Here is a 19,906-nt window from a genome sequence, read left to right on the forward strand (position 1 = left end):
GTCTGTGCTTATCTTAGCTGTTCCGGTCATTATGTGACTTACTATACTGTCATTCATCTCCCTTTGAATCCTTGTGCTACTGGATGGAAGTCTCTCAAACTGCAGTTTCACAGGCATTATTCTTGTTGGCGTTTGAAACCATAATGTCCCCAGTGCAAGGAACAAAGGCTAGAATGGTCTTTCTTGAATGCATATGGATAAATACAGGGATGTGTAACCTACAGTGGGGGCGTGACTTGAGCAACAGCCTTCTCTGAACACTAAACTCTCTTAAATATAAAGACGTCTTGTCTTAAAACATTAAATGAGTAAAATTGTTCATGATACTCACTGGGTATTGTCCCATATGTAACTGGAGGCACGTACAGATTTTGATTCTTCTCTTTCACTTCAGGTAAAGAGAAGGCCTATGGATTTCTTTGGCAGATCTATAAAAATGGCTTACTGCAAGGCATTCCTTCCTAAAGACTTGACCAGCAGAAGAACTGTAGCCCATGCTTGTTCTTCTTGCTGCTGTCCCTGTGCTTTTGGGGGAGTCCTGGCAGAGCTTTGCCACATGAGGACTTGCGGGAGTGCCAAGCCCAGCTGTACCCGTACAAGCGTGCGATGGCCCTGGTGTCCAGCAGCAGCTGCCCTGGCCGTACCAGGCAAGAAATCCCCAGGGGCTGGGTTGTTTCAGTTCACTTGCAGCTGAGTGGTATGAACCCAACTCGTGGAGCACTGGGTTTTGCCGGAGTAAAGCAGGGGGTTTAATGCCACTGTTGGAGTGGCTGTGCCTGGGCTGTAGAGATGTGGTGTCTTCCTATGCCAGGCTGCATAAAGCAGTTCAGAGAGGGTCTCCAAAGGGACCTGCCAGGTCAGGGAGACGTGGCCAGCTCTGGTCTCAGTCTTTGCACTACCCCAGTGATGGGCATTTTGCTCTCCTAGGTCCATGGTGCCAGAGGACAGGTCCCTCATCCTGTGCCCACCCCTTGGCTGGCTTTTTGGGCCACCCTCACACACCCTTTGCAGCTCTGGCTGGAGTAAGCGTGCTTGCTCTGCAGAAGGAGCAGTTGCGAGCTCCTGCGCTCGGGGACCCCTCAGTGCCATGCTGCAGAGGGAAGCAGCCCCATGGCGTACCTTCACCGCAGAGCACTTGTTGCTGTCGCCTTGCTCTGCTCCCTGCAGCCCGTGCCCCCCTTGCTGTGGAGGTGCCTGGGGGGAGCTGAGCGGGAACCACGCGTCAGCAAAGGGCTGTGCCACTTCCACCCTTTGCAATGGAGTCTGGAGAGAGCCACGGCTGAGATCAAGCAGCACTGGTTTTCTTCAGCCCACAGCAGAAATGTCCTGCTCCCACCTTGCAGGAGGACAACTTGCCTCCCTCGCCCCACTCCTCCCAGGGCTGAGGCTTTCCCGGGTGTGCGGAGCCGAGAGGGGCAGCCGCAGCCCCGAGCCCCATCCTCCTGCAGCTGCACCTCTGCTCTCCTTGAAGCAGGTTACTGCTGCGGAGCGAAGTGTGTTTATGGGTTTCTTTCTCCCCTTCCCCTTTACAAATGTTTCCCTCATCCCACCTTGCGATTTTCTTCTTTTTAGAAAGCACAGCTCCAGCTCTTTACCTCAGTGTGTTCCATTTACAAAGTCGTGAACTGCTGTTGTATCAACAGTAATATGAATAAATAATGGAAATCAAAGCTTCTACTTGCTTTTCATTGGGAAAAGGGGGAGCAGTTCTTGCTCCCGAGACTCTCAGATGCTGGAACCAGCCTCCTGCACACCAACTTTTGTGGCTGATGAAGCTTCAAAGATGGACCCCTCCTTGGGCAGCAGTCCAAGCAGAAGTGCCCTGCCTATGCCTGGTGAGCTTAACATCCCCTTTGGTTCCCCCAAACTGGCCCAGATGAAGTTTGTGATTCCTGTTGCTTGTTCCCAAAAATATCCCCTGCCAGGAGCAGTGTCCTTCCTTGCCCCCACAGCCCATCCTTTTAACGCTCGTTCTGCCTTTTCTTCCCTTGCTTCCTTGCACACACGCTTCCATTCACACCAGCCTTAGTGCTGGCTACAGCTCACCCCAGCCCTCCTCCTGTGAGTAATGCTGCCCTGTCAGTCAGCTGCTCCAATGCAGGACTTCCCTTGAGGTCTATAATCAGGACCTTCCAAAAAATAAATTGTAATCTTCAGTCGTGCCCATTACCACAGGATGGCATGCAAGGCAACACACAGTACGTGGCAACAGCGCTAGCACAGCTGAGAGTAGTCTTTGAAGCATTAACAAGATAATTAAAAGATACAAAGGCAGCAGCTTTAGGTGACTGTCCTTTGAAAAATACTGAAGACATCAAAACCACTGTGCAAATGATAAACAGTCAGGGTTTCTACATCACCACCTCTGCTGCTGTTTTCTGAAGAGAATGTGATGTTTTCTGGCTTGGTGTTCATTTTTAATGCTTTTAGCTTCCTACTCTATTTATAAACACTGTTCTGGTTTGTTAATAACCTTGTTCCAGCCACCTCTTCCCAACCCCAGCGGAGGGCCCCTCCGCGTTCCCTCATCATGGGTCTCACCCAGCTGACGCACACCACGGGCGGACATTATTCGACGTATGTATGTACAGACCACACACACACACGTGTCTTCAAGGGGATGCACAGGGGCACCCTGCAGAGCAGGAGTTCAGAGGAATTAAGCCAGTGTCAAACGCAGGGGTTGCCCTGATTTTCCATGAGCTGGTACTGGGATACTCTCTCCAGCCAGGGCGGATTGCATTTTCAAGCCACACACAGCCCATCTCCTTGAAATCCCACACTTTTGTGAGTAACACGGCATTGTTCCAACATCTTAAGCCACAAAATTTCCCTTAATCCTTTACTACAGTCCTCAAAATAATGGAAGCCAACAGATCAGGTATTTCTATGATTAATATAACTAATGGGAGGTAGATCTCCCTCCACGGAGAGAAAAAGGATCCCTCTTGATTGGAGACAGATGCACCCTGCAATTAGTTATTTTTATGAATTTTGTTTCCTCTTCTCGCTGCAGTCTGTTGCTGCTCCTCTCCCGTCCCTGACTCGAGCCCTGGCAGTTGGCCTGCAAGGAAAGTGCTGCGCTGCCTCTCCCTTCGCATACGCACATCCCGCCGACTACAAGCGAGCAAGCAAGCGAGCGCAGCTCAGCCAGGGAACACACGTTATTTAGTGAGGGCCATCTGGCCAAAGGGAGCTGCTCTTACATTTCTCGGTTTTATTATCTTCTAATTAATTACGTATCGTCACTCGTTAACAGGTTTTCACTAAGATGGATGTACCCACGTGGCAAATTAATAAAATCTGAAAAAGGCTCCCTCCTATTCCGTTTGGGAATGATGCTCCGTGGGTGCTCGTTTTTGGCACCCGCAGGTGCCCGGTACCCCCAGGCACAGGACAGCCTGCATGGGGGCTACTGCTCTGCTCCCGAACTCCCCGTCCCCCTCCAGTGCTGCTGAAGCAGACGTCCCACCGCAGCCACCCTTCTTCCCCCTCTGCGCAGGAACGATTCCCAGACTGGAGAGCACCCGCTTGCTCCTCCAGACCTCGCCCCACCACGACTGCTCCCTTCCAGGGAGCTCATCCCCCGGAGCCCATCGCCTTCCCCGTCCTTGCCCCGTGTGCCCAGGATTCCCAGCAGAACCGAAGCCCCGGCTTGCTGCCCACGCTGCAGAGCTCCGTAACAGTCAGGGCCTCCTCCTGCGCATTTCTCCAAACCTTCGCCCTCCTTTGGAGATCACTGGGAGGAATGGAGATCACTGGAGATCACAAGGGTCGCTGCGCTTTGAGATGGTTGCAATACTTGCTCAGGCTCTAGTTTGTGACCGTTCCTTGTTATTTCCACTCTAACAGAGCTATCGGGGTCCTGTAGCTCAGGGTTGTCACCCATATGCCCATTAAAAGCACCGTTATCATCATCAACCCAGACCCTCCCAATCTATATAGACCCAGGCAAGCTGCTCCTGGCTGCCAGTTGTGCCACGTGGTCCCCGAGTGCCTTTAACACACCAGCATTGAAGTGACCCTTCCTCCACCTGAGCTTCCACGAGGCTCTCTAAAGCAAGCTTCCGGAGCAGCTCCTCCCCCCCAGCTGGCCCAGGAGCCCCCAGTCCCAGCACGGAGGGGGGCTCTGGCAGGAGGGGGCTGTTACAAACCCGTTCTAAGCGATGCGACTTGCCCTGGGCGCACACGTTTCCCCCCTCACACCCACGTACTCACCAGCACCACAACGGCCATCCCCACCTCCACCACCACCGGGCACAGCACCAAGGACTGGGGTGCCAGTGAGCAAGTCGAGGTGTGCTCTCTGGGGTTGCCTGTCTCGAAGATGAGGAAACGCAGCCTGGACAGGTCTTCTGCTCCCTTCAGAAGCTGGCAGCTGTTGCAGGTGGCACTTCACCTCCACATCTTGCTGTCTTCAGCTTCCACACATCTCCCATCTTCTCTCCTTTGGAATATCTGAGACCGACGCTGTGGCCTGCTCTCCACCGAGCGAGCAGGAAAGCAGCAGTGGGTGCCAGACCCAGCAGCTCCGGCACCACCCTCCTGCCCACTGGGCACAGAGCTGCTCCCACCGGCCACCGCCATCAGCATCGTCCTTACTCTTGTCACCCGCGGTCCCTGCCGTGCTCCCACACACACGCTGTCACCGAGGTTCGGCCAAACCGTTCCCGTTACGTGTCCCTGCCCAGGAGCTGCCTCTGCACCTCCCCGAGCTGCGCGAGCAGCACCTGGGCAAAGTGGATTTTCCTCTGACAAACACAGCCCCTGCCACCCTGGACCAGCATAGCTATGTCCCCACGAGGGTCCCCGATGCCACTGCCACCAGACCCAGCCCTCCCCATGCTTTGTGGGGAGGAAGAGGAGGGCTCTGCCCTGGCTGTGAAGCCCAGATGTCACCTCACATTAGTGAGACCACCATTAGCCACTAAACTCTTGCCATTAATTGAACCCATTTGTCCTTGCCAACAGCCAGGACGAACCCCACACAGGTCGCTCCTGCTCCTGAATTCCTCCCAGGCCTTGGGGCTGGTCCCCTGCTCCAGCTCACACCCTGATCCACAAGGACACGGCACCAGGAGCATCTGTCCCGGAGCTGGCAGGGAAGGCGCTGCAGGACAGTGCCCCAACCTGTCCCAGCCCCGCTGACACGGCCATGAGCCCCACAGACCTCAGCAGCAGAGAGCAAAACACAACGGGCATCTTCCAAAGCGTCACATGCTTTTAAAACATGCCGTTTTAGGCAAGGGACAAGCACTGACAAATTTTCAGTTTTATTAAAAAAAATCCTAGCAGCAAAACCTGTAATAATTCAAAAAAAAAAAAAAAAAAAAAAAAAGACCAAACCCCCAAGAGAATGTGACACAGAGAGAAAGAGACAGAGATGGAGAGAGACAGGCTTAGGGTTTTCTCCACCATTCACTCCAGTTCCTTGTAGCGGGCAAACATGACCCTCCGGACGGCGTCGCGGTAGGTCTCGTTGGACTGCCTCTTGCTGGGCTTCCCTTGGGCCCCCAGGCCAGGGCCCTTCTTCCGATTCTCTGCCTGGAAAAAGACACGGCTTGTGTTAGTCATTTCTCCTCTGCGACGGCTGCCCGTAACGAGAGAGCTTCCCCTGGGCTGCTTCAGGACAGCTGACTGCTCCCGCGCGGATCCGGGAGAAACCATTGGCCCCTGCGGGCAACAAAACCGCAGCCAGCAAGCGCCCGGCGAGACGCAAACCACAGGGCTCGGCTGCGGAGCCCGACACCAGCATACGGCGGGGTGGGAGCAGCAGCCACAACAAGCAGCGCCAGCAGACGAGAGGCAGCCGCGTGCGAGCGAGGATGGAAACAGAGCAAAGCGCCAGCGAGAGCGCTGGCCTCCCGGGGAGCTGTTTGCAGTTAGCCTGCGTTTGCAGGAGCTCAGCTGCTCTCTCCTCTAATAGAGTTCCCATGGGCTCTGGCAGCTCACTTTGAATCTCAACCAGTTTTTAACGACTGGCTTTTGCAGCCAGTGTCTGAATTATTCAGTAATACCTGCCTAGAGTTAGCCCAGGAGAGCAGGCCCAAGGCTGAAGGTTTCTCTTGCTTTTAAACCCGACTTCTCTGATTAACAGAGATGTGATCAATGAGGCCGAGAGATCAAAGTCCTGCAGGGCTGAAGTTGGCACGTGGCTTTGCCCAGCACGACTTGGAAGCGGAAAGAAAGCACATCTCTGGGGCTCTTTTGGGAGGCCTTTACAGGAATTGTACGAGGGCTGTGCTTTGCAGTCAGCTCCCCTGTCCTGCCCAGGCAGCCCTGACCAGAGGTCAGACCCAGAGCGCATCGCTGGAGCTGGGTCCTTGACAACGCCCGCTTCGTGGCCCCAGGAAACTCTCCATGAGGACCGAGCAACAGCCGGGGCCAGTTCCTGCTGTCTGCACTGGAGAGGGAATCTCGCCTCGCGTGCGTGGGCTCAAGCAAACACACGTCATGGAGCCTCAAATATTTGCCTTTAATGACATCCTTGCCTGCAAGCGGAATGTCGCAACGCGAGCTGCGCTGCGCGGTGCCTGCCCCTGGGTGAAGCACTGGCACCACGGCAGCCGGGCGACGAACCGGCCGCCCCAAAGGACTGCAGCCGCAGGGGCACGGTGCCGCTCGCCTGCCCCCGGGCAAGGGAGAGCAGTCCCTGCCTGCCAGATAAACCCTCTCCAGCAAACTAACGCCCACGGAGAGACCCTCCTGCCCCAGACGGCAGGATTCGCCCAGCCCTGCCTATCCCTGCAGCCCTTTGCTGATGGGGACTCTGCTCCTCGCCAGACGATGCACCCCACTGCTCCCTTCCAAAGTCCAGGGTCCCCGGAGGAGGTTCACCTCTTCCCGCAGCTCACGTGGGTGCCGAGCCCCGAGCTGGTGACCTGCTCAAACCCCAGCCTGGCTTTCAGCAGGTGCTCACACCCTCCCTGCTCGCCATTACTCGATTCTCAGCCCCTCCAGATCCACAGAAATTCCAACCTTTTTCCACTGCCAACACACTTGCAGCCCCTCCCAGCCTGCAAAGTTAATTAGCGCACACGTTATTCCATCAAGCGGGTGCGGAGCCTTGCAGCCTGACTCTTGCTGCGGCTGGGAACTCCCTCCAGCTGTCTTGGGAGACATTACCGGCTGCGGGACAGCGATGTGTTTGGAAAGGAGGGGAAGACTCACGTCCATTGGTGATGTTGTGCCCTGCTGGTTGTGGCCAAAGCCTTTCTTCCAGCCCGTGGACTGCACCATTCGGTTCCCTTTGTTGTTACTATCAATCCTCGGGTCATAGTCACTGCGAAAGAGGCAGAATCAATAGTCCAGTTTTGCAATGCTTTGAACATACGCCAGCGATTTTTAGCTCTACTAACAGCACCTTCATTGACATTCAGACTTCCCCTGAGGGATACCGCAGCTGCCTGCAAGAAGCACACCACCCAAGGAAACCACCCTGGTGGATTCTGTGTGCAGGGCTCAGACACCTTTGACCACGTACCTTCTTGTCCCTCCGCAGGGGAAAATACACCAGGGCACAGGAAATGAGCTCAAGCTCCAAAACATTCACAGTACAAGCAAGCCAGGAGCGTTCTGTGCTTGCATTTCTAAATCCAAATTTCAGCAATAGAAAGTGAAGTCTAATCCCCGCTGCTCTGTTAGATCTTTCTTTTCTCCCAGTGCTGTGGTCATTGAGCTCAAGAGATGCAGTGTTGATTCAGACACACTTTCTCCCACCTGGTCATTACTCATCCAAGACCATTAACCAAAACCCATAGTTTTGAAAACTGCTCAGGCACAAAAATAGCTTCCTTCTGGCAAGTTCTGCGCTCTGGCTGCTGATCACACTACAGACAAACTGCTTTAGTTTATCCACAGCTATTCCAGGAAAACAGAGGAAAGAGAAGATGCGGATTTTTAAACTGCAAGACGTGGAAGAAAGGTCTCCTTCTGAGGTGCTGTACCAGAAGGGAACAGGCAGATAACCAGTTTTGTCTTCAACACACGCCTAGCAGTTCCTCAGCCCACTGGAACACGTGAGCTTGCAGCAGGCAGGCCTTTCGAGAGCTCCGCACAGCACGCACTTTCTTCCTCCACCTACTCCGAAAGAGATGGAAACAGCTCCTAGCCATCCTCTGAGTCAGTGGAACAGATGAAACACAGCTTTGCTCTTTCTTTCAATGGCTCAGTGCCAGGACAGGAGGACAGCAAGTGCCTTAAGGATGAGGTGGATGGGAACAGGCTGCATTCTGATCCCTACCCCTGGCCAGGCACACTCTGCCGCCGCATCTCACACATTCAGCTTGTGTCTGCTTTCCCCTAAACTCTCGTCTCCACCCCTGCGCTACACAGCCCTGGCCCTACCCCTGCCCCCTCTGTGAAGTGGTGCAGCACAGCAGGCTCACACTTAGGGGACTCTGCCCACAAGAATCACAGCCTGTCTGGCTGTGACTCTTGCAGCTCTACCCCGCTGGCCGATTCCTGGCCTCGGTGTGCCCGCAGCACGCGTGCCATCCCAGCATCAGCAGCCATTACCTCTCCGAGTCCCGATCGTATCTGAGTCGTTTCCTCTCTGGTGAATCCAGCTGCTGGAATTTCTCTCTCCGGTCATTTCCTTTGTCTTTGTATCTCCCCTTCACAACAGAAAGAACAAAGTAAGTACAGGAGCTACGAAGGATCTGACACTCCACAGGAGACTGCCTCACCTCACTCCCAGCCGCTAGAAATCTGTCCTGGGCACCCACACACCCTGGATGTTTCTAGGACCCACAATCCACTTGCTCTGTCCTGATGGCATCTGTTGGGCTGACCCAGGCCTGTGGTTGCAGCCTCCCAGCTATGGCACTGGGAGCACAACAGCCAGTTACAACTGTCCCATTCCTGGCCAGGCAGCCCACACACTGCATCAATTTTAGATGGAAATCTGGGTCCCACTTAGCCCAGAGCCCAGCGCTGGCTTGCAAGACAACAGAACCACACTCAGACCCTTCCAGAAGGAGGAAGACCTGCTCTTAGAAGTCACAGCACTATCTACACGTCCAGCACTATCTACAGGTCCAGACGCAGTGTGTGCCTACAGTTCAGCCCAAGACTCTTTGGGAGGCATTTGATGATGCCCGGGCTGCAGATACAGGCATGTAAGTGGAGGGTCTGCCTGGGACCAACAACCTCCTCATGCAGGACCACAAACAGAAGCCTGCCCACCACCGCAGACCCACCTCACGCTCTCTCTTCTCCAAATACGCCAGTTCCTGCTCAGATTGTTTGATCTTCATATGTATCTCCAGGTTTTGCTGGAAGGAGGAAGACAGAAGCCAGTGTCAGCAGAGGCTAGAAGGTGTCAGGGTCATCTGCTCCACCCATAAGGAGCACAGGTAAAGCAGCATGCTCTTGCACCTGCACTATACCAGATGAAACAGCATCTTGCAGCCCAGACTACCTGCTGCCTCTCCACAGCAAGGAAGGCAGCCAGTCCTATTTTAACCTGTGTGCAGTGTGGCCCTCCTAGAAGCAAGAGCTCAAAGGCAGCACAGAACATGGGGAGGGATGTGCTAAGTTCTTACCGCTATCACACTGGTGCGTGCCAGCACCCCACCCTCCCCAAGCCTGAGCTATCTCGCTTACAGCTTAAAAAGTCACACCTTGATGTCACAGCACTCCCGTGGCAGGAACAAGCAGCTCACACAATGCTTTGAACAGAGCTTTGACGGGAACTTTCCTGCTGCTGTGTCAAACTCAGCTCAGCTCTTCCCACCCAACCCGTCGCATTTTTCCCTGCAGATCACAAAGCTGCTGAGCCAAAGGCAGCCTGTGGCACACACGCAGCCCCCCAGCCACCCGCTCCCCCACACCTTGTGCAGGTTGGAAAGCTGCTGGTGCTTGATGAGCACTTCCTTGTTGGGAAACTGCCTCCTGCAGAGCAAGCAGGCCAGCTTGTTCCAGTCGGTCAGCTTGTCATCGTTGGCCTTGGCCTTCCTCGGCTGCTCCTCGCGTTGTGCTGGTGGGTGGGGAGGCGGCAGCCACTGCGCCTGTGACTGCTCCTCCTCTTCCTCCTCCTCTTCATTGTCGCTGTCTCCTCCATACTCTCCCAGAAGTCCTATCAGAGGGTTCACCACTTTGGGCTGAGGGAAGAAGCAGAAAAGCATGACAATTTATAGCATCCAGCCTGCCCTGCCACGCGGGGCTCTGCTTCCCCAAGCAATCTTCCCGTGACTTCTGTCTCCGTTCCAGCCCAAGATCCAGAGAGCAGCATCCCAGCAGCACGGGCAGGGAGCGGCCAGCATTTCAGCACCACAGGGTAGAAGCCCTTCTGTTCTCTAGGCAGGCTGTGCTTTGCTGCCAGGCTTTCCCCGTCTGCCACAGGCCCCAGCACAAGAAGCTGGCCGAAGCAGTGGCTCTTTGGCAGGGAGGTGCTGTCAGTCACTTCCTCTAGCAATGGAGATCAGCGACCTTTGGCCTTGCACAGTCCAGAGGCAGCTGGAAGAGTTTTTTACCCGAGGACTGCTACAGTGAGGAGACCCTGCCTAAATGCAGGTATTGTATTTCCCCATGCTAGAAGCCCACGAACAAGCTCAGTTACAAAACAAACTGCCTTCACCATTCCATCTCTGATGCTCCCTCCTCTGGCAGGAGAAGCTGGCACCTCTGTCACTCAGGTCACGGACAGGGTTTGGCGAGCCTCTCTACTCCTGTACCCAGGCTCAAACAAGGCAAAAACCAGCCCTGTGGAGACACTTACTGGGGCTGCACTCTCGTCCTTCTTCACAGAGGGAGGCAACGGTTTTTTAAAGACGTCTTCTGCAGAGAACTTCTCCTCTCCAGTCTCATTCTGAAACAATCAAGATGAGGTGTTAAAACCGCCATAGCATGGACTCAGTGCACCCAATAGCTAAGCACCCATTTAAACAGGCCTCCAAGGAAACCAGGCAGTTGGCAGAAATGAGGTGGTGTTTTTGGTGAGAGAAATTCCCATTCTGGGGAATTCACAGCTCTCCTGGAGCTACGCTCTTGGTTTCAGGGACAGCTGCAGCAGCGCACTGTGCTGTGCCAGCCTGCTCCACTCTCACTCTCCACTAGACTGTGATGCTGACAGCAGCCCCAGCCGTGTCTCAGACCAGTAAGGGAGCAGGGCCAGTGCCAGGTCATGTTTAGACACCTCTGTGTGTGCACAAAAGACATGGAGACCAGGTGCAAAGCCACTGCCATAGCCAGCCAGCATGGGAGCAGAGGAACCCACCGCTCCAAGAACCGTTACAGTCCTGCTTGCCTGTGAGAAATGAGACAAAGCACAAGACCTGTCGGTGGGGAGGGGAAAGGACGACAACACCAGTTTTCTCTGCTGTGTCTGTGGCACAATACGTGGCCAGGCTCAACCAGCACAGTGGTGTTTTCAGGATCTTCCTTATACTGGACAGAGAACACCAGAGACCGCGATCCTCCAGTATTGCAACAGGATGAGCCTGTGATGCCCACTTGTACGCTCAGCAGCACAAAGAGTAGGCTGGGGTGACGCCTCATGTCTATGTGCTTTACAGAGAATGGGTTTGAAGCCCCGGACATGCTCTAGTTTAGCGGTACATTAGCTACTCAAACTTGACTGAGGAAGACAAGTGCTATGCAACATCTCACCAGGCCCGCGCTCTCGTCCTTTTTCACAGAGGGGGGCAATGGCTTTTTGAAGACGTCTTCTGCAAAGAACCTCTCCTCTCCAGGTTCATTCTGAAAAACCCAAGATTGGGCATTAGCCCATCAGCAGCATAGGGGTCTGCGAATGCACATAGAAGCCAGGAAGCCACTTCTAAGCATCCATGGAAACCAGGCAGACGGGAAAAATGACGGAAGGATCTCTACTGGAGACTCTTTCACCCTCTATTCAGACAATACCTTGTTTCTCCTAGGTCAGTGCCCTTGAAAGCAGGCATTCTCCACACCAGATGAGACTCCTTGGCTGGCTTGGTACCAACATCAGGGACAATTGCACCCCTTGGGTCCCAACTGCCCTGCGCTGGTCATGCCACAGAGCATATTCAGACCAACAGGCAAGGAGGCAAACAAAGCTTCTGCATTCATGGCTAAATCACTTCTACCAACTCTCCTGGCATTCCTCAGGCCCAGTCAGTATCACAGCACTGTTTTGGAAGATCCTGCTCCAACCGCCCATGCTCAAGCATCACTTTGGGCAGCTACTCCCAACCAGCAGCTCCCCATGCTGGGGAGACTGCGTTTGCTCACTGGGAGCAGCACTGAAGGGCACTGCCCCAGGACTGGGGCTGGACTCTGGGAGGGACTGTACAGGATGTCTGTCACAGGCTCCTATCTGCATTTGATCTCAGTTCACCTTTGCAGCCCATCCACACCGCCCGCCTCATCTTCCTGCCTGTCTGCAATGTTTGGAGTGGGCAGGAACTGCGGTTAGGGGAGAGCTGAGTCTCCGTTATTATCTGACTCGGTATCTTTAAACATTTCTTCTATTTTTCTGTTGGCTCTGTTACAACAGCTGGGTGCTTTCAGTAGTGTGAGTGAAAAGTGTGTCTCAGTTACCTGGATATTTCTGAATCCTTTACCATAAAGAAGGGACAAGAAGCCCTGACTTAATGTCAGAATAGAAAAATTTCAGGAACTTGCTCACACCTGGCCAGACAACAACCACGTTCCTGGCCTGCTGGTGACCCTATATATTTCACCGTTTTCTCTCACCGTCCCTTTCTTTTTGAATCCTCTACAAATCACTCTCTATTTTCTAACCTCTCTTACCTCAGCCTCCCGGCCTCAGATCTCTGATCGTTCCGATGCCTGGAGCGATTTACCTTAGCAGAAGTGTTTTTCCCTTTCTCCTTTTTGTCCCTGTTGTCCCTGCTGTGTGGCTCCTTCCTTTCATTCGTCCGTTCTTGGCTTCCATGCCGTCGCCTTCTGCTCTCTGTAGGTGATGAGCAGGCTTCTCGGTCTATCGTGACTTCTCTCTGAAAGAGGCGTTTGGAACAGACTTAGCCAAACCCCTGCAACCTTCTTATTGGGTGGGGAGACCAGCACAGTTAAGAAGGGACTGCAGAGCCTCAGACAACTGAGGGCAAAAGCTTCAGAACTTTGCTGGGGCAGAAGACAGTCTACCACAGCGAGGTCATCAGAGCACTGCCCTGCTCCCCCAGAACACGGACATGTTCAGTGTCACGAAAACCGGGTGATAGTCCCAGAGAACCTCTGCTGATGGCTCTTTTTTGACATCCTTGTAACTATTGCTGGCTGGGGTCAGGGAGCAAAGAGACCACAGATGAAAACAGAGCTCTGCCATCCATCTTTTGATACAGAGTCACATATTACACATACTCAGTATAATCTAGCAAGAATGTGATCTGCCCATAAGTCTACTCAATGAAGAGGAGACCAAAACCCCTCCAAAGGCAGGGCTTCAGAGGCCAAAGAGGCAGCTACAGTAACGTGTTCAGCACAGAGCTAATGGTTTCCTAGCCCCCCGTTACACTGATACTTTGGAACGCGCATCCCTTTTACACAGGTCAGAGGACTGAGAGAAAGAAAGCTGCCTCTACGCTGTCCCATGCTAGCCCGTCTTCAGGATCTAGCAGCAAAATCTCTCCAGACAAGGGCCGTTTGTAAGAACACACTATGTGTAAAGCTTCCTTCCCACGCACTCACCTGAGTCCTGGGGTCATAGTATGTCCCAGCTATGGGATCGTAGTAATTCCCAGTTTCAGGATCATAAATGTATGTGGACACATCTGATGGAGCTGAACAGAGACAGACGAGTTAACACCAGAACCTTCCAAAGGCAGGACTTGCCTTTTGCGACAAAGGCATCAGCACATACTACACCGGTGAAAGAATGAAGAGTGGGAGAGAATGATTTTTCTCTCCTGGCAAGAGAGGTATGAGTATCCTCACATCACTTGACCTACACCTTCTTTTCTTTAAGGAGTAAGAAGGGAGACTGGTTTTCACTATTTATCTGTTTTAGGACTCTGCCAAAACTTCCACATCAAAACACACTTGCAGGGGCTGTGCTGAGATCACCAGACCACAACGCTTGACCGGACAATGATACGAAATTCAGTAATTCCCTAAGAACGGGGTAATGAGTACCAGGCTCTGTCCACCCACTCCTGTGAACAAGGAAGATCTGTGCTCTTTCAAACAGCCTCCTGTTTAAAGTGGTGACGCTCCCCACATCCCTTCTGCCCCACGGGTGCATGAAAGCTCCTGACAAAAGAGGGGAGCAAACTGTTTCTACAGGAAAAGTCCAAGGCCTTAAGGGTAGGCCCACAATGTGAGGAACGCTTCCCGTTCGCACAGTGTTATTAGACAGAGCCCAGCGATACTACGTGAAAGTCAGTGAAACAATCAGGAGTGTTCTTCCAGCTACTGGCACTGCTGCATAAAGTGTATTTTCTTCTGTCTCATCTAGTAATTGCCAGGCTGATTTTATCCCATCAGTTTACCACAACAAGGAAAAGCAAGCAGCAAAGTTTCATTTATCTGCATGTAGTTTCGCACAGTAAGAATAGAGAGGAACACATCATCAGATAGGAAAATGTGACTAAACAAAGTTGGCACGGGAACTCAGAAGTGGGTGTAGCAAACAAACCTACTCTTAGCCTTTAAAAATATTTTTGGGCTGATTTCTACATGTCAGTGCCCTTTTAAGGAAGAAAAGTCTCCACAGTAGGAGTGAGGCAGAGCTTAACTTACACTGTGCTCTGGTTCGTCTCTGTGATTCGCCGCCCCTCCTGTCTCTCATGCCCCTTCTGCCCTGGAGTAAGTGAACAACACAAACAGATTAGTGACTCTTTGACAAGCATCATATTGTTTCTCCTCCCTCTCACAGGCCCAAAGTTCCGGAAAACAGCTCATTTAGCTGTACTAAATAGGGCACAAGCAGACATAGCTTTTTATCTGCAGAGGAATGGACAGTGCTGCAAAGCACAAGACCTCTGTAGCTTCCATCAATGTTTAAAGAGGTGCTCACAGCAATCCGTACTGAAGCCTCCAGCCCATTCAGTACTGGAAGAGCCCTGTAGTCTAGTAACAAGCACTAGAGAAGAGACATTCACTCCAGGAACTGAGATCAGTCATCCATTAAGTCACTCTGTAAAAGCGTGGTATAGAGTAATCCAGCCCAGAACTCCCTCAAGCAGCATCTGCACTCTGACTTGCATGTCTGTGCACATTATAAACAGCGCTAGCGGCACAGCATCAGTGAAGAGCACACTTGAGCATTACCACCCCATCTTCAACAGAACTTTCAGCAGCCCGAAGGGAAAAAGCCAAACAAAGTCAGGCCTTATCACCCCTGGTGCTCCCTCCCTTTCCAGCGACCTGCAGGGAAGCTGGGCAGACCTACCGGGCCATAGTAGGAATTGTCACCGTGGTCCCCATAGTCATTCCTGTTGAGATAAAGGTTACAGGTTCATGTCAATCTGGCTTCACATTAACCTCAGTATACTCAAAAGGATCAGCAGGGCCAATAAAGGCAGAAAGACCATCTTCACTGGCCACATATCGGATTCTGTCCATCCCAGGAGACAGTCAGACTTTGCAGATCACTGTCTCACTGTCTCTTGTAACAAGAGTTATGATCACCTCCTCCGCTGTATCTGCAAAGATGGATCTCCCCAACTGCTTTTTAAAAAGCTGAACACATTAGTTCCCTCACAATGGGATTTGATGGCCAGACAACAACAAGAGGCCATGCAATATGATGATTAATCCCACACTGCTCAATCACTGAAGCTGCTTCTAGCTCCGATGCCTTCAGCTCTCCAACATATTTTCAGGTTGTAGGAACATCTGTGCTAACTCACGTGCCAACCTTTAAGCACCTGGTCTGACAACACAGCTCTGGCTTCGTAGCACATCACACAAAGGACAACCCTACTGCCTCATCTGTCTATACCTTCTCCTCCCTGTAGCAAGATTCACTTCCACCGTACGTCCATCAATGCAGATGGGGGGATCCAGATTCTGCAGTATCTTTAGCAACCTCAGCGCCTCCTGTAAAAGGAAAGGAGAATTTCACATTCATGAGGAGGAAACACAAACCCATTTCCCAGGTCCGGTCTGCCTGAAAGGCAGGCTTCATGCTGACATGATGACCATAGTAGGACAGGAAACACATCACTTTTGTCTAAATACTAGTGAAAGGTATTTAGGATGCGACAAAAAGGACAAATGCATTTTTAGGTTCTCTGCTTGTCCTCTGACCGTTTTCAGCAGCCAGCTAGGGACTATATTTTCCTAGGGCAGCTAGACAATGCAGCACCATGGCTGCTGTTGCCCCAAGGAGTTTTGGTGAACATTCTCTGGACCAATGCCAAAGCACAGCTATGGAGCCTGGGAGTCACCCAGAACCAGAAAACGTGAACCCTCCAACGTGGGACTGTCTACTCCAGAGGCCAACAGGGCGAGCATGCGAAAACAGCAAACTACTCACAGCATGTGAATCCAGCTCAATGAAGCCATAGGTCTGCCCCATCCGCCCAGCCTTGTTCTTCATGATGCGCACGCTGGATGTGGAGAGACGCACGTATGGGGCCAGGAGCCCCACAATCACTTCTGGTGGGGTGAATCGAGTAATACGCTTCAGCATAATTGCTGTGAAGCACAATGAGAGAGGTGGCCAGGAAAGAAAGAGAGGTTAAAAAAGATAATTCAGATCTAAGTTTATTGTTACAGCATAGGTAAAACTAAACCCACTCAAAACACGAGCATGGCTTCTTGCAGTTGAGTCTGGAAGCCATTGCTTTTTCCTCTACACTTTGCAAGATGCTCAGAGTACCACATCCAAATGCTAACCTTTCCTTCCCAGAAAACAGAGCAGAAAGTAGGCCCCTTCTCAGACTAGGGTAACTTCTGGCCAAAGAGACGTTTGCTGCTGTGCTAAGTTGACTGTAACATCCTGAAAGCCAGCTTGTCCTGAATTAATTTTCCTAAAGGCAACTCACCAGCACCTTTCGAGCTGAACAGCCCACCATTACTTGACGCTATGGATTTGCACAACACGGAAACAGCCTCCAGAGCTTTTAGTGAAATGCTGCCCTTTCTGCAGATGGCCTCATGGAGTGCAAGCAAGAGGAATCCAAAACTGGGCCCCGTGCCACTCACTTCTGCTTCCTCCACCCTCCTGTGGTGTGGCTTCCTCTGCCTGTCTCTGCGAAGGCAGCTCCTGGTGCCGGTCCATGTCCCTTCTCTTCTCCTGCGAGGGTCGACGCTCTCTCCCTTCATCTCTCTTCCTTGGCTCCTGCTCTTGAGGCTGGCACTCCTGCTGCGGGGCAGGAACCGAAGCCTGGAGAGGCTGCTTTGGAGATCCTGGTTGTCCTGATAACTCTTGCTCAGTTTTTTCAAGCTTTGTCTCTGCTATTAGAGAGGAGAAATGGACTGATTCCACATACAGCGCTTCAGCACATGTTTTTCGTCTGCTATTTTCTGGCCACTGCAGCAGCACCCCTTAGAAAAGGCTCACCTGTCCTGCCCTTCACATGTTCTGTGTGTTAACACTTTGCAGGCCCGAGGTGTGTAAAGGACCAGCTAGCTACTGCTCACCCTTCCATCGCCTTGTTTCATGTTGGTCTCCTTTACCTGACCTCTCCCGTCAGAGACAAGAGACTTTGTGGCCTCCTTTTAGGATTGGCTCTTGCCTGGGCAAACGTGAATCAGGGACGGGTTTGGACATGTTCCTCCAATGTCCAAAATAATCTACACAGCAGTGTGTATCTACACACAGATATCCTTACTATGCCTGATGTGTTCTTGAACACCCATAGCTGAGCACTATCAGCTAGTAACTGTCACCCTGTCTCTATGCTAGAGGAAAACTGGGTTCAGACCCCTATGATCACTGAGTGAAATGCATCATAATACAACCACTGATTTTATCAGGTGCCTACTTACCACGGATGAGGCAGACAGTATGGGGAAACACCCTGCCCCCCAGCCTAGCTATGCAATACAGTGAAGATAAATCCCATCAAGTTTCTGTGCTTGAAAGCCTCTGAAGCATCTGGCTTCCCTTCAAAAGAGATCCTTACCTGAGCTTCTAAAGCTGCTGGAAAGAGAAGCTAAAGCTGTGGGGCTGCAAAGTCTGACACCACCAGCTCTGTACCTGCTGCTGAGGCCTCTTCCCACAAAAAGAAAGAAATAAGAGTGCAAGACTTGGCATACCAAAGCTTCACTCTTTAATGTCCCCCAGAGCACCTTCCCACTCTCGTTCTGTTCAGGCAGCATGGCAGAACACACGACCATTTTGCACATAAATGCTGGGAAAGCTGCACACTGACTTGCTTGGCTGTCAGCGCAGGCCATGTTGGACAGGCCTGTACTTATTTGTCTGCAGTTTGCAACATGCAGAGTTTTGGCTACACTTCACGAGCAGAACCTCATGTAAGATTTGCATATGAAACCAGTCTGCATGTGCAGCTGTGGAAACTGCTCACACAGACATGAGCACGACCCGGGGATGGGGAGAGCAATTCTCTTACTGAATTCTTGCTCAGCTGATGCTTCCTCTCCCTCAGAACCACCTCTGGACTCTGGGCCTGCTCTGCTCCCTGTAAGAGAGGCATATTAAAATCCTTTTCAAGACCATCAGTCACAAAGCACGCAAGAACTCACGCAAAGTTGCAGTAACACCTGTATATGCCTAAAGAGTTGTTTTGTTTCTCCCAGCAATTACAGGACAGTCGTAGAGAGGTTACCTTAATACACACGTTCTCGCAATCAGCAAAACCAGGTCAGTAACAAGCATGCACCACAATCTGTCTTCACAGCACGTTAAAGGCTCTGTTTAATTTGCTCCTCGGTAGTTGTATTACAATCCACATTTGTGTTGGGCAGCTACGTGAATTTTGCCTTCATAATGCTGATGGAGGAGCCACAGTGCAAGAAAAGCACAACCATGGGGACAGTGCTTCAGTAAATAGAGAGTTCTGCATGAGCAGCTATTTTAATGCCCTTCTGCCTGTGGTATGCAGGTAAGAAATGCAAAACGTCAGAAGTCTGCTCAAAGATACAGAGTCAAAGCTTACAGAGTGCCTGGAATACCTGCTCATCCCAAAGAAATCAGTTCCTCAAGGGAGCGTATTTTGGCGCTCTCACCCTCCCACACAAAAAAGCAAAGGTGTTGGTGGGCTGAGGAGAAGCTCCTGGAGAAGCAGAGTTCCTTTCCATTCACTTCTTACAGTCAGCAAGGTGACTTCAGCAGTTCAAGGCCTGGATTCCCCTCTAATCTGAGACCCCCAAAATCACCACGCTAAAAACACGCAGCTGCACCTCCCAAAGAAGGCGGGCTGAGGGGAAGCCATCTCACCTAGGGCCAGCAGTGCTAGCTCACAGTCCTAGAGGACACACAACCTATAACTCCGTGGATGAAGGACAACGCCAAAGCAATAGGAAGGGAAGGCCTTGTGCAACAAGACACCTTTCCACCAAGCCTCGCTAGAACAGAAAACCTGGTAGCAGCACATCCGCATGCTACATCTTTAGTGTGGACAGGGAAAAGGGTCTAAATGAAGCACAGTTAGTAACTCTCCTACACAGTGCTCAGCTAGTCCACCAAGAGGGATGCCGCAGGGAAGGCAGAAGAGAAACTTACTTGTCAGGGCAGAAGAAACATGTAACCGACCAAGCACAGGGGGGCCAGATATACTCACCATCTCTTGGGAGCTTGCAATAGGAGCAGGAAGATCTGTAGCCCACAGTACACACCTTACACTGCAACGGAAGATGGACAGCATGAGGAAGTCACGTTTTGAGGGTAGTGGGTGCAACCTACTTCAGCAGGCCAGACTCTGCAGTAGTTTCAGAAAGCACCAGCCATGGGAAAGTTACAGTGAGAGCCTGAGAGACAGGATGGGTAATGGCAGCAGGAGCCTTGGCTGGAATGGAAGGGAAATGCTCACAGGGCCCACAACTGGGATTG

The 19,906-nt window shown here is 52.1% G+C and overlaps 1 protein-coding gene across 1 annotated transcript in view; it reads right to left on the reverse strand.

Moving 5' to 3' along the window:
- Nucleotides 1–5,290: 5,290 nt before the first annotated feature.
- The window catches only part of RBM6 (RNA binding motif protein 6), a 59,990-nt gene continuing 45,374 nt past the window's right edge, over nucleotides 5,291–19,906 (reverse strand). Inside the window, exons 8-23 of the mRNA XM_075432354.1 lie at nucleotides 19,638–19,698; nucleotides 18,468–18,536; nucleotides 17,095–17,346; nucleotides 16,424–16,584; nucleotides 15,887–15,984; nucleotides 15,335–15,377; nucleotides 14,683–14,743; nucleotides 13,633–13,724; nucleotides 12,789–12,941; nucleotides 11,611–11,700; nucleotides 10,721–10,810; nucleotides 9,834–10,103; nucleotides 9,201–9,275; nucleotides 8,518–8,615; nucleotides 7,171–7,282; nucleotides 5,291–5,544 (exon numbers count right to left, since the gene is read on the reverse strand). Coding sequence (XP_075288469.1) covers nucleotides 5,419–5,544; nucleotides 7,171–7,282; nucleotides 8,518–8,615; nucleotides 9,201–9,275; nucleotides 9,834–10,103; nucleotides 10,721–10,810; nucleotides 11,611–11,700; nucleotides 12,789–12,941; nucleotides 13,633–13,724; nucleotides 14,683–14,743; nucleotides 15,335–15,377; nucleotides 15,887–15,984; nucleotides 16,424–16,584; nucleotides 17,095–17,346; nucleotides 18,468–18,536; nucleotides 19,638–19,698 — 1,851 coding nt within the window. The 3' untranslated portion in view covers nucleotides 5,291–5,418. The remainder of the gene's footprint in view (nucleotides 5,545–7,170; nucleotides 7,283–8,517; nucleotides 8,616–9,200; nucleotides 9,276–9,833; nucleotides 10,104–10,720; nucleotides 10,811–11,610; nucleotides 11,701–12,788; nucleotides 12,942–13,632; nucleotides 13,725–14,682; nucleotides 14,744–15,334; nucleotides 15,378–15,886; nucleotides 15,985–16,423; nucleotides 16,585–17,094; nucleotides 17,347–18,467; nucleotides 18,537–19,637; nucleotides 19,699–19,906) is intronic.

The sequence above is a fragment of the Opisthocomus hoazin genome, chromosome 11, assembly GCF_030867145.1.
Source record: "Opisthocomus hoazin isolate bOpiHoa1 chromosome 11, bOpiHoa1.hap1, whole genome shotgun sequence".
NCBI lineage: Eukaryota > Metazoa > Chordata > Aves > Opisthocomiformes > Opisthocomidae > Opisthocomus > Opisthocomus hoazin.